The 18,890-nt window shown below is 41.3% G+C and overlaps 1 protein-coding gene across 2 annotated transcripts in view; it reads right to left on the reverse strand.

Moving 5' to 3' along the window:
- Positions 1-18,890, reverse strand: part of PCSK6 (proprotein convertase subtilisin/kexin type 6) — a 132,506-nt gene that overhangs the window by 16,939 nt on the left and 96,677 nt on the right. For both annotated transcript variants that reach the window (XM_087941334.1, XM_087941333.1), the window contains 4 exons: positions 18,666-18,833; positions 15,126-15,228; positions 13,649-13,845; positions 10,605-10,692 (listed from right to left, as the gene is read on the reverse strand). In XM_087941334.1, coding sequence (XP_087797460.1) covers positions 10,605-10,692; positions 13,649-13,845; positions 15,126-15,228; positions 18,666-18,833 — 556 coding nt within the window. The remainder of the gene's footprint in view (positions 1-10,604; positions 10,693-13,648; positions 13,846-15,125; positions 15,229-18,665; positions 18,834-18,890) is intronic.

Below are 18,890 nucleotides of genomic sequence, written 5' to 3' on the forward strand. Positions count from 1 at the left end.
CATTGACCACTCTGTTGCTGAAGTCGTATTTCCTGCAATCAAGTTTGGTGCAGTTTACCTTGAGTTTGTATCTATTGTTTGCTCTTGTGTTGTTATGGTTGAAACTGAAGTATTCATTGACAGGTAGGACATTGCAATGTATGTTTTTATATACTATACTTAGAACAGACCGAAGATGGCATAATTCAAGGTTTTCTAGGTCTAGAATTTCAAGTCTGTTGGCATAAGGTATTCTGCAACGAGTAGAGGAGTGGAGAACTCTTCTTGTGAAATATTTCTGGACTTTCTCAACTGTGTTAATATCAGATACATAATGTGGGTTCCAGATTCATGAGCTGTATTCGAATATTGGTCTAGCAAATCTTTTGTATGCTTTAGTTAGTAGTTTGATATTACCAGAGAAAAAGCTACGTAGGATTAGGTTAATAATTCTTAATGCCTTTTTGGCTATGTAGTTATAGTGGGCTCTAGCACTTAGATCATTAGAGATGAGTATTCCAAGGTCCTTTACAGATCTTGGATCATCAACAACGTCTTGACTATTCAGCTTGTATTTTATTTTCTGATTTCTTTTGCCAATATGTAAGACAGAGCATTTATTTGTTGAGATTTGAAGTTGCCATTTGTTTGACCATTCTGATACATAGTCAAGATCTTTTTGAAGGGTAGCAGTATTTTCTGTGGTATTGAATAGCTTTACATCATCAGCGAAGAGAATGCAGTTGCTCTTAATATGATCACAGAGGTCATTTATGTAGAGTATGAGGAGAGTTGGTCCTAGAACACTGCCTTGGGGGACACCACTGTTGACAGGTACAGAATTTGATAGGACGCTCCCAATTTTGACCATTTGTTGTCTGTTTGACAGGAATGCTTCTATCTAGTTATGCAGTTGTCCAGAGATACCATAAGATTTTAGTTTTAGGAGTAGTTTGTCGTGTACCACTGAATCAAAGGCTTTACAGAAGTCTATGTAGATTGTGTCTATTGTTTTGCCCTAATCGAGTTGTGTAGTCCATATGTTTTTGCAATGTAAGAGTTGCAGATTACAGGATAGCTTTTTTCTGAAACCAAATTGTTTATTGGACAGTAGGTTGTTTGTCTCTAAGTGGAGGATAATGGATTGGTTAATAATTGATTCCATGACTTTACAGGTGATGCATCATAAGGAGATTGGCCTGTAATTTTCAACTAGGCTGGGGTCTCCCTTTTTGAAGATGGGGATGACCGTAGCTTGTGACCATAGATTAGGCAAGGAATCGGTCCTGAAAGATTTTTCAAAGATTATGCATAGAGGTTCTGCTATGGCAGTGGATAGCTTTTTTAAGGAGTAGGCACATATTCCGTCCGGTCCAATAGATAGAGATGGTTTTGATTGCCTAGTGCTTTTTCAACATTGTCTTCTGTAAAATTGGTATGTATTAGAAAATTGTAGGTTTCTGTGGTTCGGCTAGGAAATACTGGGAATGATCCATTGCTGTTTACAAATACTGAGCCAAAGAATGCGTTAAAGATGTTGGTTTCAATGGTGTCATCGTTGCAGTCTTTACCATTAGGTCCTATCAGGGGTGGGATGGACCTTGAGTCTTTTAGTTTTTTGTTTACAAAACTGTAAAAAGCGCGAGTGGAATTGGTGCGTAGGTTTTCCTCCTGTTTAATGTGCATTCAGTCTTTATCAATCTGGTGGCATAAATTTTTGTATCAACTTTTGAAGTTGGCAACGTGACCAGATTTGTTTTTCCACTGGAGTGATCTCTTTTTGGATAGAAGCTTCCTTATTGTTATGGGTAATCTGGTTTTTTTTTTGTTTGTTTTTTTGGGAGTTGTTATTGGTACACAAGTCTTCTTGCATTGAGTAGCTTGCATTTAAAGCCAGCTGTAGTTGGAATTGGGGTAGTTAGGGGTGTGCGTGCCTAGTCTTAGGTGATGGTGGATTGGTTAAAGTAGGGTTGTGGTTGAAGGTTAAAGCTGAATTGCGGGTTGTGTGGCTTACTTTTGAAACAGTCAGCATGGTAGTCAATGTACAGGTCCTTCTCTCCATTGTCTAGACATTTTTTGAGTTCTGTGCGGAGTAAACGGGAGCAGGAGTGTTGCTGTATGGTTAGGTCAGGGTGAGAACGGAGGTTCTTATGGTTGGTGTTGCTTTTGGCAAGTGAATTTATAGTATCAATGAATTTACATTTGCTTGATTCATTTTTGCAAATCACCCTGCAGAAGCATGGGGCCACAGAGCTGTGTCTGTTTTTGAACTCTGGGACAATGCGGTAAACCCCGATGCAGGAAATGTCAAGTATTTCATCAGGGGAGATAGTTGATGCTTGATAATCACTGATGATGTTGCAGACAGTTGTGATGTCATCATTGTCATTTATGTCCTCTAGACCAAATAAGATGGCATTCGGACATTTCTGCTCGCGCTCAACAGCTTCTCTTATGAGGATTGGGATATCATTATTTGTCTGATTTATGTTTTTTTGTGGATTGGGTTGTGGTTGTTGGGTAGAGATGTGGTTTGTAGCTATTGGATGTTCAGGTTTTTGTGTTGTGTCTTTTTTTTTGAGGTTGGATCATCTTTCTTTTAAGGCATCTAGGGATGCTACTATGGTGTCAAGGGATGTTAATTGTATTTCAATGGTATCAACTCTTTCCAACAGATCCAGTTTGGGTCTGCATGATTTGCAGAGATATGGAAACTCATTGCATGATTCTAGGTATTGAATCATTTGCTCGGGTAATCCCAAGCAGTCATGATGAGCGTATTTGTTACATAGAGAACATTTGTTACATAGAGAACATAGAGAACATAGAGAATTTTCATTATCCTTTAGAGTTTTATAGCATTTAATCATGTGCAGGAGTCTTGTGGTTCATTGGTGGGGATTACTTTCTCTTTAAGTTGTGGTTTGGCATTGGATTTTTTTCTTGGTATGGTAGGTTTGTTAAGATGGTACGTTGATTAAATTAATTAATGGAACAATTTTGGGTAATCAATATAGCCAATATCACACCAATCAATCAATCGCAATAATCTCTCTAGTCAAATAATTTTGCTAAGCAACAATCAGCCTAATCAATTAATTAAACATTGCTAATCAATTAATTAAACTAATCATTAATCACACTGTTCAATTAAATTCACTAAATCACTAATTTTACTAATCAATTAAATTACATGAATCTTGATCTTTTAAACCAATCAGTAATCACACCATTTGCACTAAACCCTCTAATCACACTAATCAATTAAAACAATAAATGAATTAAACCATTAATAAATTATTTTATAGAAATTGATTATCTAATCATTGATATAGGTAATGAGGTAGAAAAGTTCTAAGTTTTGAGGTAATGAATTAATCAGTGTTCGATTAAAGTAATGAGGTAGTATTGAGAGTCTGCAAGGAAAGGGTTAATTGTTTTACGAGCAGATCCATGTATCTGTCATTTCTTCAGTGGAAGAAGAAAAGGGAGGGGAGACTGATAAAGAAATCATTTCTTGATGTAACCTGAATATATTTAACCTTATATCGAATTTGTATAACACACACATGATACAGTGGAGGGAGAAAAGCCAGATGGACAGAACCTATCACCTCCAAGAGGCACAGCCAGGAGATGAGAAGATCATAAAAATTCCACAGTGAGATGTATCCAATCTCTGGAAAAGTTTGTTCTAAAAGGGGTGGGAGGATCATAAAATTCCACAGTGAGATGTATCCGGAATCTCTGGAAAAGTTTGTTCTAAAAGGGGTGGGAGGATCATAAAAATTCCACAGTGAGATGTATCCGGGAATCTCTGGAAAAAGTTTGTTCTAAAAAGGGGGTGGGAGGAAATTAGGTATGTCCTGGGAAACTGTGAGATCGTTCCTACAGAAGGGGTGGGAGGGGAATTAACATACTGGCTTTTGTTTCTCTAAATACAGATCGAGATAAGGGGAGGGATTCTAAACTCCCTTATGTATCCCTGTATGCCTGAGGAACCTCAGATGCTGCTTTGAACTCCTACATGAATTATCTCATCTCAATAAAGGATTCCTTTTGATACATTTGGTTCTCAGAAGTTCATTCTTGCTAATTGAATGGGAAAAAGTTCTGTAGCCTGACTTAAAGCAGTGTCTGCAATAGAGGTCAGCCTGGAGAGGATTTTTTTTTCAAAAAAAAGAAAAGAAAAGAAAAGAAAACCTTTCACTCTACCGAGGGGACCCTGCAAGAGAAGAAAAATGTCTGAATACAGCAAGGAGCAAGGGGGAGCCAAAGGCTGGGGAGAAACGTCGACAATTACCCAGCCAGATACTGACTCGGTACACCCCATCAAAGACAGCGAGGCTGCCTGTGAAACCTCTTCCAAACCCCGGTGGTCTATAGGTGTAGGAAAAAGAGACAGCTGGGATGGAAGAACCAGGGGAGTAACCCTCACCCGGGGCAATTGTAAACCCAGATGGAAATTGGAGCTGGAGGCCCTATTGAATCAGGAAGAATGGGATGAGGAGCCACCAGCTGACGACCGACTGAGACAGTACATAAATCGCCTCATGAGGGAAGCCCTGGAGAACCTCGAGATGAGGGATGCACCAGGATGACAACGCAGGAGAGCAAGGGAACCAGAAAATGAGAGAACCCGAGCCACCACCCCTGATCCAGCAGAGATTGACTGGGCAGAGGGACAAGCTGAAAAACCAGCAGCCATACCAGGTACCCAACCCCTAAATGCCCCAGATCAGGGGATTAACCCTGGCCAACCCAGAGACATACAACTGCAGAGAAAGGTCCCACCCTTGGGGGTAAAATTTGATGGAGACCCCAAGAAACTGGGATTTTTCCTGGCACAAGTGATCACCTACAGGCAAGAATATGGGAGGGATTTCCCAACCCAGTGGTCCCAACTACGAGTCGTTACCCTGGCCCTTGAAGGGTCAGCAGCCATATGGATGGTGACGCTCCGCAATGTCAATGCCCCAGAATTAAGAAACCTCGATTGCTTCATGACGGCCTGATGCCACCACTTTGAGGACCCCCTCGCCGATAGAAAAGCCCACAACCGGATTAGAGTCGTAAAACAAGGCTGTTGTCCAGTAGCAGAATACACTGAGGAATTTCATGACTTGGCCAGCCGGATAGACTGACCAGAGGATATCCTAGTCTGTTGGTTAAAGATGGACTAAATGATGACCTATACGCTGCCTGCCTGGCCCATGGAGCCCCAAACCTCTTGCACAAATGGTACATGATGGCAGAGGAGGTGGAGATAGACATGACTCAAAACTGGTAGCGCACCGGCAAGTCTTGGAAAAGATCCCCACCCCAGGGGAAATGGGAAGTCTTCAAACCCCAATCCACCATGACTCCAAGAACGTCTGGTTGCTTGAAGTGTGGAAAGGAGGAACACCGCGCAGCAGAATGCCTTTCGAAGACCCCTGCCAGAAAGATAGACCATCCATCGGGGGAAAACCCAGAACATCCAGCCCTCAAGGAAAGGAGACTGGCCTGAGAGGCCGAGTAGATGTGGGATTCCAATTGCCCCCCAACCCAGAGGAAGAACCCCCAATGCTCTGAGGGGACCTGAGCCAGTCCGAAAGTGATCTGGAAGACGACCCACTGGTAAGCCACCCAATTGAACCAATCAACCTACCCCTGAGACTGTTTATCCCCAGCTGAGGGAAGGGGAAGGAAGTTGCAGCATTGCTGGATTCGGGATGCACCCGATGCCTAATAAATCCCTCCCTTGCAGAGAAATTGGGGATCCAACTGAAAGAAATGGAAAACCCCATCGCTTTCTGCCAATTAAATGGAAATATAGTGGTGTGTGGGGGGGGAGGGAGCCAGCCAGGTTTACCACAGAACCATTGAAAATAAGATTAGGTAACCAAAGGGAGATGCTCACATTCATTGTAGCCCCAGGAATGGAAGAGCCGCTAGTCCTAGGTCTCACATGGCTGCGGAAATGGAATCCAAATGAATTGGAGGAGAGGAACCGCACAATCCCAGAGAGACATAGTATTTGCAAATAGCTCAGAGGAAAGTATAAAGAAAGGAACAGAGAACAGAGAATCAGCCATGACCGGACAGTCGGTTGAAACCATTAACATCCCCAATGAGTACCAGGATCTGGCCCAAGCATTTAGTGAGGAAGCTTGTGATGAACTCCCACCCCATCGCGCCACAGACTGCGCCATCAAAATCCTACCAGGGGCTAAATTCCCAAAACCACAAATGTACTGCGTGTCCCCCAGAGAACTGAAAGAACTCAGAGCATTTATCGCTAAAAACTTAAAAAAGGGGCTTCATCGAACCCGCCCGACCAAAAATAGCTGCCCCAGTGTTATTCTGAAAAAAAGAAAGATGGCTCCATACGCTTGTGTGTTAATTACAAAAAATTAAATACAATTTGCATAGAGAATATATATCCACTCATGAAGGACATGCTAGCCCACCTCTCGAAAGGAATTTTTTTTTCAAAGTTAGACCTACGAGAGGCATATTATCGCATCAGAATAAAGGAAGGGGGTGAGTGGAAGACAGCTTTTAACACACCATTGGGATGCTACCAATTTAAAGTGCTCCCCTTTGGACTGCAAGTAGCGCCTGCTGTGTTTATGCAATTGATCAATGAAACTCTTCATGAATTTTTATATAAAGGGGTTCTAGTGTATCTTGATGATATTTTAATCTACATGGAAACGATGGAAGAACACATCAAGCTATGTGTGCAGTCCTCACAAAACTCTTAGATGCTAAACTATATGCAAAACTCTCTAAATGTGAATTCCACCAAGAAAAAATTGACTATTTGGGGTATAGAATATCCCACAAGGGAATAGAGATGGACCCACAGAAAGTAAAAGCTGTACTGGACTGGGACCCACTGCACACTCGCAAACAACTGCAAAGCTTCCTGGGGTTTGTGAACTTTTATCGCCAATTCATTCCAGCTTTTGCAAACATCGCCCTCCCTATCACGAACTTGTTAAAAATGAAGTGGCGGGGGGGGGGGGAGAAACTCAAACCAAGGCAATCCCTTATCTGGACAATGGAATGCCAAGCAGCATTTGAGAAGCTCAAACATCTATTCTCAGCAGAACCAGTCCTTATGAAATGCTGCTACGACTCCAAAATAAAGGGACACCTTGGGTTTGTAAAAAACCTGCACCTCATCAAAAGACAATTTTAGTGGCCATCCTTCAAAAAGAACTATGTTGCGAGCTGCCCCACCTGTGCGGCTGCAAAGAGAAGACAAGGAAAATATCTTGGACTTTTACAAACAGTAGCAGACCCTTCAGCTCCCTGGAAAGAGATCTCTATGGACTTTATAGTGGAGCTTCCCAAAAGTGCTGGGAATACTGTCATTTGGGTTGTAACTGATCTTTTTTCCAAACAGGTTCACTTTATTCCATGTCAAAAGATCCCAACTGCCAAGGCATTGGCAAAGATGTTCCTAATACACAATTTTCGCCTTCATGGAGCCCCCCATAGGATTATCTCAGATAGGGGTGTTCAGTTCACATCCAAATTTTGGCGGGTATTTTTAAATCTATTAGGCTCCACCTAGGGGTTGTCGTCAGGAAATCACCCCCAGACTGACAGATTGACAGAGAGAGTGAACAGTGTATTAGAACAATATTTAAGATGTTTTATTAATTACCAACAGGACAATTGGACTGACCTTCTTCCTTTTGCAGAGGTAGCATACAATAACTCAGTCCATAGTAGCATTCCAGGTAGCCACGGGCCAAGAATTCAACCCCATGCCAGAGCTATCCACCAAAGAACCTGAAATCCCCTCCCTTAAGGAGTGGGTGGATAACTTACAAGCCATGTGGCCAGTGGTAAGATTATCTTTACAGGAAGCTAGAGCAGGTTACAAAACTCAAGCAGACAAAAAACATTGCGAACCTAAACCTTTCAGGATTGGGGACCGCGTATATTTGTCCACAAAATTCTTAAAATCATTACAACCCTCTAAGAAATTAGCACCAAAATTCATTGCTCATTCCCCATCTCCAGAATTATTAACCCTGTGATGGTAGAGCTTTGACTTCCAAAAACACTATGAATCTGAGATGGTTAGATAATATCACTGATGCAATGAACACAAATTTGGGCAGACTCCAGAGACAGTGGAGGAAAGGGTAAGTGGATGGGGTGCTATGGTCCAAGGGGTCTCAAAGAGTCAGAAACAACTTAGCCACCGAACAACAAGCTTGTGAAGCTTCCCACAGAAACAACTTCTTCCTCCTGATATTCTTGAATTAGCCCCATCTTTTCCAAGATAGCAACATCCTTCCAGTAATGTCACTTACGATCTTCTACCTGGTCAGGTACACAAGTTGTAACCTCCCCGACTTAAGGATCAAGCTGCCTATAGAGGTTATGGATGAAGGAACTTTTCTGCCTCTGGAATCCTCTCCCCATAGTAATGAGATTTTAGTGCTGCTCTATTTTTTCCCCCAAATACTGCCAGTGAACTCACAGTGTTTTATCTATTGTAATGATGGCTTTTATTCTATTGCATGATTTTATGAAGCCTCCTGCTACTTGAGTTACAATTCTTGAATTCTAAGGTTGGCTGGATAGACTAATATAAATACAATAAAAACAATCAGAAGACTGGACTAAAATTTCTTTTACTCCAGTAACAAGAGGGCAGGTTTGTCCATCAGAACAAATGGGAGTCACTGCCAGGAGTTGCTTCCTTTCCATTCTGTTAAAAAAAGGAAGGAAGGAAGGAAGGAAGGAAGGAAGGAAGGAAGGAAGGAAGGAAGGAAGGAAGGAAGGAAGGAAGGAGAGAAAGAGAGAAAGGAAGGAAGGAGAGAGAGAGAGAAAAAGAGAGAGAGAAAGAGAGAAGGAAGGAAGGAAGGAAGGAAGAAAGAAAGAAAGAAAGAAAGAAAGAAAGAAAGAAAGAAAGAAAGAAAGAAAGAAAGAAAGAACCAATGGTTGTGGGGATGATTAAAGAATGACAAGAAGCAACTTTGATGCCCAAGAAGAGTCAAGAACCTATTGGCTGAAAACAACAGATGAATAGGTCCAGGACTGGAAGCTTGGGAGCAACCTACAAATGGCTTGACCTCCATGTTCTGAAATGGGCAGATCTTCTACCTGTCCAGGACTTCTTTCTTCTCAGCAGTAAAGAACTGATTTATCAACGTCAAGTATGTTAAGCTTGAGTTGCTTACTGAAAGTGGAGCTGAGCGTGGAGAGCTGAAATTGATTGTCATCTCTGGTCTGTTGACTACCTAGGCTCCAATCCTGCATAGTTTCCAATACCAGACAAGGTCAGCCAATTGCCACCAGCTGCTGAGAAAATCTCCCTTGTATGAAAAGGATATTTTGTAATTATCTATGCCATCCTAAATGCCCATTTGCTGAGAATGCACATAATAGGGTTTTTTTCCCCAAAACCTCTAAATGTACACACTGATCCAAAAAAGATAATCTACTCCTACAATAAGCAATGCATATCCTGCCTCCATCCATCAGCCATCTCTCTCTCCCACTATAAGCCACCTTGAGCTACATCGACGTCCTCTCATTTAAAGAGAGGGCATAAATATATGGGAACTGTCTGCCAAATTTCTTCTGCATCAATTTTCACTTACTAAAATGTGTTCCAGGATGTCACTTTATATTGTGCAAAATCATACTTCCCTTATTTTATAGAAATTTGCTACTTGATGCTGGGAATTGTCTATACAAATTAAAAACCATTTCCAAGTTTTTTGCTCAGAGAATTTCAGAAGAAAGAAAGAAAGAAAGAAAGAAAGAAAGAAAGAAAGAAAGAAAGAAAGAAAGAAAGAAAGAAAGAAAGAAAGAAAGAAAGAAAACCTAAGAGAATTAAAAGGTCTCATTAAAAGTGCCCTTATTAGACGTAATGGTTCGGGCCAGTCAATGCCTCCCACAGTGAGCAAATTCAGTTTGTTTAGAAGATTAACTTATACAGGGCTCATTGCAAAGCCAGGTGTCAACTCATAAAATATTTCTATGGTCTTTTTAGAGTTGCCAACAGAAAGGGAGGGGGGAAATGGGGTTGAAAGAGCAGTGCGGCAGCTTGGAAATCAAAAGTGCATTCCATACATAGTTTTTCAAAGATAGTAACTAGGTAACCGAAGTTTCTACTCCACAAATATCTAACTGGAGAGCATGATTGATGACTCTGGGCTATGGATGTGTTCCATTGGAGAATATGAATTATGAATTATGATATATTCAGGGGGTGGAGGGAAAACCAGGGTCAGGGGTGACAATGAATGATGTGTCTCAGAGTCAGCTACACCCAGGCAGTGCCGGACATGTTAACTCCCAATAAATCCTTTGAAGTTTTGGAAGTTTGGCTCAAGACTCATGATTTAAATAGGGGTAACTGCCGGAATCCTGACACCAGGAGGATCAAAGTTTGGGCATTTCAAATGATGGAAACACATAAACTGGAAATCACATCACATGCTCTTTGTGATATTTAGAGGAGATCCAGCAAGGAGGTCAACAACCCATTAACAATTTTTGAAACCCCCACTTTCTTTGTTCAATCAGCTGAAACCGCAATGCTAGTTTTTAGCAAGGGGTTAACTTCTGAAACCCTTGCATTTTTTTCTTCACCAGCTCCTACTCACCTGAATCCATCTTTGCAGACAGAACATTTGTCCATCTCTCCAAAGCATTTCTTACAGTTTTGATGACACTTCTGGCAACGCCTTTGACCTTTTCAGGGTAGGGAGAAGAGGCCAGAGTGAAAAGAAATTCCAGCAATTATGAACGCATAATTGCAGATTTAACATTTATGACTTACAGCGTATTTAACAGCAAGTTAAACTGACACTGAACAATAATGGTACTTTTAAAAAAAAATTAGACTGGATGACAGAAGTAATTAACTATTCATTTCAACTTAAAATATATCACTTCCTAGACCTTTTCAATTTGGAGAAATTCTAAACTTTAAGCAAAGAATGTCTTAAATATTCAAAACCCAGGTCAATTAATTTAAAGTGCTGGTTTTAAAACCACTGGTGTTTTTTCAGATTTTATTGCAAAGTTGTCAACTCATAAAATATTTCTATGGTCTTTTTAGAGTTGCCAACAGAAAGGGAAGGGGAAAAGGGGTTTGAAAGAGCAGAGAGGCAGCTTTGAAATCAAAAGTGCATTCCATAAGTAGTTTCAAAGATAGTAACTAGGTGACTGAAGTTACTGCCCTGCAAATATCTAACTGGAGACCATGATTGATGACTCTTGGCTATGGATGTGTCTCATTGGAGAATATGAATTATGGTATACCCAGGGGGTGGGGGAAAATCAGGGTCAAGGGTGACAAAGAATGATGTGTCTCAGAGTCGGCTACAGCCAGGCAGTGCCGGACATGTTAACTCCCAATAAATCCTTTTGAAGTTTTGGAAGTTTGGCTCAAGACTCATCATTTAATTGGGGTAACTGCCGGAATCCTGACAAAAGTGTCAGAAACATTCCTCATCCCATCTCAGATTGGCGGGAGATTAAATCAATGTCTTGATTAATAAGGTTAAACAGTACTTTTGATCTGAATCCAGCATGTTTCTCCCCATCATGCAAGGACACGGATAGTGGATCTCTTTATAACTCTTTAAAGCAGCTGCATCTTTTCTCAGAAATACACTTTAAAAAGCTGCATATAGATATTATTGTCAATCTGCAACCAATCGTTTTGGAGCCAAATCTGTAGTACTACTCAATCCCATTAATTAAATTAGTTTAGTTGCATCATTTGGAAGTCTTCATTTGCAATTAGAAATATCATTTATTTAAATGCTGGGTTTAGTAATGTAATCCTGCAGCGTGTCAATCAACCAACCATAGCCATCCTTGATCAGTCCCCAGATCTCCCATTTTAATCAGTGAGGAACAACTGTGGGAGGAGAAATTGTCCATGTTAACACAACAGGTTAGCTAAAACATACTTCTGCAACAATATGTGTATTTCTCCAAATGCTATCAGAGCACTTTGCCTGTCCAAATTGTACAGGCCTTAGGGAAAATTGATTCCAAAGGCACTAAATAAATAAAAACTGCCCTTTGTGCTAGAAGAAAAAAAAAGGAAACCAACATAAATGCGAAGCAAAATTAGTTTCAGCTAGGAAAAGGGAAACATGTCACAAAACCTCAAAAAAGAAGCACCTTTTCCAGCAATGTGTTTTATTAAAAGGCATCAGCTGAGGAAATAAGGGACGGCTTAATTTATCAAATGCATGAAATAGCTAGACAGGTGTAAGATTTACATTGGGGTGAGCCAGGGCACAAGGTGGAAGGAGAGGAAGACAGATTGATAATGCAGATACTTATTTATATCCCCCTTTACCATTTTTATATATAATTCAAGATGGTGAAGATACTTAATTCTCCTTCCTCCTCTTATTTTCCCTGCAACAAGAACTTGTGAGGTGAGTTGGGCTGAGAGAGAGGAACTGGCCCTTAGTCACCAAACCGTGACTAAGGTGGGACTTTTTTGTGCATAAGGTGGGACTGGAACTCACAAGTCTGCTGGTGATTGGGCTAAGCCAGCTTTCAAGTCTATGGCGGGAGTAGAACTCACCGTCACCTGGTGATTGGCCCAAAGTCATCCAACTGACTTCAATGCCTAAGGCAGCACTAGAACTCAGTCTCCAAGTTTCTGTCCTGTGCTTTAACCAGTAGACCAAACAGTACAATATAGGTTACATATGCATAACCAACCTGTCTGCTTGTCTATCTATCCATGCATGCATGCATGCATCCAACCATCCATCCATCCATCTGTCCATCCACCCATCCATTTATCCCGTATCTCATCCCAATGTAAATCCTACATCAATCTAGCTACTCCATGCATCTGGCTAAATGAAATTTAGCTCATGAAAGCTTATGCCTTTTTTAAAAAAATGTTACTTGGAAAAGGCACTACCAGGCTTCTAATGTTTTGTCTCCACAGACTGACATGGTTCCCCTTCTACAATGTAACAAAACCAAAGCTGATTGATTTTGCCCTCCCTAAGCAGGACAACAGTCAATTAGTGAAACTACCGATTGAGTGCAAACATTAAAGGTTTTAGAAGCTATTTCATTTTCAAGAAGGATGAAAACAAAACTGGTTCTTAAAGCCAAAGTTGCTACAAAGACTACATGCTTCTATTTAATGTGCTGGAAAGTCTTATGCTTTTCCTTCAATTTTATGAGAGCTTCGGGGGTAGCTTTGGCAATCTGAAAAATGTGAAATCAATTAAAAGACAAATTATTTGATTTAAAACTATTACGGTTCTTAGTTAATGTGTTTTTATATTGCTGCTTAATGACGGTAACTCCAGAATTGTTTTGCAAGAGACCAAACTAGAGTACACTAAGATGAATACAATTAAAAATACATAAAAATAATTGGGACAGAGGGAAGGAGGGAGGGAGGGAGGAAAGAAGGAAGGAAGGAAGGAAGGAAGGAAGGAAGGAAGGAAGGAAGGAAGGAAGGAAGGAAGGAAGGAAGGAAGGAAGGAAAATAGAGACAATACAGGGATCATTCATGCCATCTTCATGAAAAGGAACCTAAAACTATTATAATAAGAGAGAAACCATTGCAGATTGTACTGTGGATGCCCCTCAGAGAAGGAAAAAAAACCCACATTTTCACCCATCAGTGAGTGCTGGCATTCCCCTTTCTTACCATCCTCAGAGTAAAACCCAGCTGGACACAGCATCACACAAGTGTTTGTCTCTTGGTGGTGATAATAACCGCGCTTGCAGGCTGTGCATGAGTTCTGGCTTCGGTCCAAACATGCTTCGCAGCCCCTGTGACACCTGCGGCACTTACGTTGCAGGCTGTCCTCAAAGTAGCCAGGAGGGCAGGAGTTCACGCACTTCCTGGAAAAAGTCCACAAATGTTCCAGATTAGACCAAAGGATGAGCCACGATGGCAAGAGCTGCCAAAGAAGAACAGCAGCAAAGTAGCTCGCATAGATCATTTCCATCCTAAATATTAACTCCCTTTCTCGGATAGATCTTGGACCAAAGATCCACAACCTGATGTCCTCCAGATGTTGTTGGATTAGCTCCATGTTTGACTCCAGGGCCTGGAAATTATGTGAGTTGTAGTTTGACCCACCTGGTGAACATCAAGTTGGGGAAATCGGCCTTAGAAGGGTGGAGTTAGAAAGGAGAAGTCGGAGAACCTTAGTGTAGCTTTTTCTATCAGTCTGCTTCCTCCTCAGGGTCAGCCCCACATTCAGGGAGGAAGAGGAAGCTACTGATGTTTAAAAAAATGGTAAGAAATTGTCTGGTGGTCATGTTAACTATGAAAAATCTGAGGATAATAATAGCCACAGTGTACTTGGAGGATAGGTGGGGAATGAGTGACATACAGCGTGTTGCTAGTTTAGAAATGTGGAATTAACCACACAAAATACATCAAACCCTCTGTGATGACCTGGGGCATGGCAAAAAGGCAACACAGTCAGATAAACAATAAGAGTCCCTTTATTATCTCTAACTTTGCCCCCAATGTCCAGGTTACCTTCTGGCTGGAGAAAAACTCTCCCAGGAACAGCCTTTGACTGCAGAAAATTAAGTCCAAAACATGAGCAACACAAACTGTAACTTAAAGTTCAAACAAGCCAAACTGAAGTAATTAGTTTGGCAGGGCAGGTGCAAGAATCTCAGGCTTGAAAGCATGGCAAAACTCACTTTTGGGAAGATGCCAGGAACACAGATAAGCCATGACAACACTGGATAAAGTCACATTTGCTCCCAACAGCCAGCCGCATGCACCCTGCCTTTCTTATCAACTGTCTTCCCAGCTGTGGCTAATAAAGGGAATCAGGGCCCTTTCCTCCCCCATAAGCCATGCAACCCACGTTGTTCTCTTCTCCATTCTTCACTCCATGACCTAGGATGAAGAGGGGGTGGGCCTGGTTCTTCCTCTGAACTCCCTCTCCCTTGTTCTACCTCTCCGCTGCTCTGCCCAGCTGGACTTTGCCCTTCCCTAGCCTCCTCCACAGCCAATGGAACCATACTCCCACTCCCTGTCAGCTGTCCAGCTTCCTCCTTGGATTCAGACTCTGACAGGGGCATGACACCCTCTTTGTGACTTATCCCTCACCAGCAACCCCCATCTTTTTTTTTCCTGGCTTTTTCCTGCTGATTACCTGCCAGTTTTAATACTTCCAAGGCTGTAGTGGAAACAGTTCAGGCACTGATCGGCATTGGGACCATCGCATCCTTGGTCGCCACATTCCCTATGACACAGACCTTAGGGAGACAGACAGATCTGTTGAAAGAAGAGATATAAAACTCTTCCTAGTTCAACCTACACAATGGCATCCAGCACTTGGTCTATCAACGTACCCATATATCTGGATATCTAGTCTTGATGCCCCCTTGCCCCAAAAACCTGTTGCTTGATTAGTTTGCTTGATCCTACCTAATGATAGTGGCAACTGGACTGTATGCCAATGCCAATAAAGGAGAAGAGCTGTGGTGGCACAGTGGTTAGAATGCAGTACTGCAGGATACTTCTGCTGACAGCCGGCTGCCTGTAATTTGGCAGATCTCACCAGGCTCAAGGTGAACTCAACCTTCCATCCTTCTGAGATCGGTAAAATGAGGACCCAAAATTGTTGGGGGCAAGAGGCTGACTCTGTAAACTGCTTAGAGAGGGCTGTAAAGCAGTATAGAAGCCTAAGGGCTATTGCTATATTTGCAGTGGTTCAAATGAGGTGTTCTTGGTGCTCACTTTGAGTTTGGATTTTTACTTCCAGACATTTCCTTACCAAACTAGGTAACATCATCAGTGCTAGAAGGAGTGGAGATTGCACTGATGATGTTGCCTAGTTTGAGTCATGAAATGTCTGCAAAAAAACAACCAAGCTGAGAGACCACCAAGGACCTCCTTTATATGCTAATATGTTTTATCACAGCTACAACTTTGGTTAACTTTTTATTGACTTGGGACTTGCAAAATAACTTTGATAAAAGAGCACAAAGTTATGTGAACCCGTGTTAAGTTTTGATCAATATCCTGTGTTCTAATAGCATGACTGTATGGTAACTATTAGGTTCTGTGTGCAACGTTTCTGACTCCCAATGTAGACAAATTTTCCTGTGAGTCAACAGCGTAGACAATTCAGGATTAGTGAATAAGGTTATTGTTGTTGTTTTACTATGGGGTCTATTCCTGCCCTTTGGAAAATCTGTTGCAGGTTCAGCTCCCTGATCCTTTCTTCTGCATTTCAAAGCTATTCTTTTTGAGGCAACAAGACTGTTTGTGTACTCCACAGCTTTTCTATCCTGCATTCTCTCCACTCACCTACTGTTCTAGATGGAAAGAAAGATCCATAGCAATCTTTCTGTATGGAAGTTAGACAGAGCACTTCTCTCAGTGTGAAATGGGGCAAGCAGGAATCTTATCTTTGGTAAGCAATAAAATTTATCTTCGGTTATCCAAGGATAAGAGTGGCTTACTCTGTTTGATGCTTGGTATCATCGTTGCCATTGACATCATCAACTCTGGATAAACCGGTGTCTTGTGTTTTATAGAATCTATTTATCTAAGTGGATCTACTGCAAAGACCTGAAGAAAGATCTTTTTTTGTGGTAATAAGGCAGCTCGGTGAAATTTTACTGCCTGAGTTCCCAGTCATTGTTCAGCCCATCAGTGTCTAAGGATGGATGAGGGACTCTCTAAAAGAAGTTAATCAAAATCTGTCTGATAGGACATGGTAGGACACCATTGGGAAATACTAAAATATTAAATTGGGAATAATGAAATCATTTTTTAAAAAAATCCCAGAAAAAAAATTGAACCACTTCTTCGTTATTGCTAAGAAAACAATTTGGATGTGTCCATGGGGTTCTACAGACAGAATAGGACCACTTGTTGTGGCCAACTTGCCCCAGCCAACATGCCTTGGCCAACTTATCACAGGATGACTCACTGAAGGATAATTCAACAATTCAATTTAATTAATTAAAATAATTTTAATTTTTGTCATTCACATTTCATTTCACTTCCTTTGGCAGCCTGATTCTATTCCACCATTTCTTGATAGTGTAACACTTGTCCCATGGTGAATTGGCCTTGGCAAGTTGCCCCATGTTGAGTTGGCTGCGATGAGATGGCCATGGCAAGTTGGCTATGGCAAGTTGTCCTAGATTCTCTGCAGACTTGAGCTAAACCTGAAGAATTAGCTTTTGAGAATCTTCTTAGCAAGCTGATGTTCTAGACTGGAGCTAGTTCCACACCTGAACTGCATGGCTGCCTCAGACAATTCTAGTGAGTTTTTCTATAGAAGAACTCAATTCTACACAGGAGACAGTTTGACAGACCAACCATTCCATTGAAAAACCAAGCATCTGCCTCTGATAACCATTACATATAAGGGTTAGCAAGAAGAGAGACCGTGTTTCTTAGAAATTACTGTCTCCAAGTTTCCCCTTGGAACAACATGAAAAATGCCAATGCATTTTTTGGGGGGTGGGGATGTTTCCCCTCTCTTTTTGCAGGATTAGGATTTTGTCAACATACTAGCAGGCTTGTGTGTTTAGTGCTAGATTGGGCACAACTCACACAGAGACAGGGACTAAATTTTCAGAAGACCTTAATTACTTTGGCCCCATCATGTGTCGTCAAAATAATGACTTTTTACATTAGACACAATTTTATTTCCCAACAGTTGTAGTTTGATCAAAGCTTGCTGGAAAGAAAAAGGAAAATAGCGTGCTTTGTGTAAAAATGAAGGACATTGGGGTTTTTTAAATTGCTGTCTCTACTCATCTGAACAAGGCAGCCACCAGGAGACACAAGATGTATTGTGGGCTGCACAGTTCCATTCTCTAACTATTGGAAATCAACTTCAGATGTTTCCATAATTCAAAACGTCCTTCCCATTCCTTTACAAGCCTAACAGTGCGAGCCCTCACAATACCTTGTTCTTTAAATGAAAACCAAGATTCTTGGAAATCTGAAAGAGACCTCATTTTATCCAAATTTGTATTTGTGGTCCCAGGGAAGAAAGGGAATGCCCTGGTGCTAGTTTTCATTATTTTGTAAGAGAAACAACTTATTGGAAATTTATAGAAGAGCATTTCTAAGCTTAGCTTTGTGGGTGATTGGGCAATCCTGAAATAAACATTCTTGGTGTTCCTAGACCGCAAACTGCCCTGTTCTGGTTTTTCAAAGAAATGAAACCACGGATGGCTCCTTGTGCACAAAATAGAATAAAATACAGCTGGAAGAGACCTTGGAGGTCTTCTAGTCCAGCCCCTTGCTCAAACAAGAGAACGATACTACTTCAGATAAGTGATTGTCTAGTCTCTTCTTTAAAAACCCCAGTGATGGAGCACCCATGATTTCTTGGAGGGAAGCTGTTCCACTAGTTGATTGTCCTCACTGTTAGGAAGTTTCTCCTTAATTCCAGGTTACTCTTTGGTTAGTTTCCAACCATTGTTTCTTGTCCTGCCCTCTGGTGCTTTGGAGAATAATTTGACCCCCTCTTCTTTGTGGCAGCCCCTCCAATACTGGAATACTGCTATCATGTCACCCCTAGTCCTTCTTTTCTTTAGACTAGCCAAACCCAAATCCTGCAGCCATTCTTCATGTGTTTTAGTCTCCAGGCTTTTGATCATCTTAGTTGTTCTTCTCTGAAGCAGACCTAGACAGAAGAAATAAATGGTTTGGGGCATTTTACCTGTATATTCATCTTCCTCCTCAGGGATCTCCATCTGATTTTGGAAGAAAGCAACTTTTGAAGGCTCCATTTCCAAAGAAATTGTTGACCTAAAGTACTGAGTGCTGATATTAGAGGAAGGGTGCTCAGCAGTTCCATATAAAATGAGGCTCCATTCTTTTAACTTCCCTAGGAAAGATTAAACGTTAATATTATTTTCCTCAATGAGTGGTAATTTTAGTTAAG

This window comes from Pseudonaja textilis, chromosome 13 (assembly GCF_049901715.1).
Source record: "Pseudonaja textilis isolate UNSWEBS1 chromosome 13, rPseTex1.2, whole genome shotgun sequence".
NCBI lineage: Eukaryota > Metazoa > Chordata > Lepidosauria > Squamata > Elapidae > Pseudonaja > Pseudonaja textilis.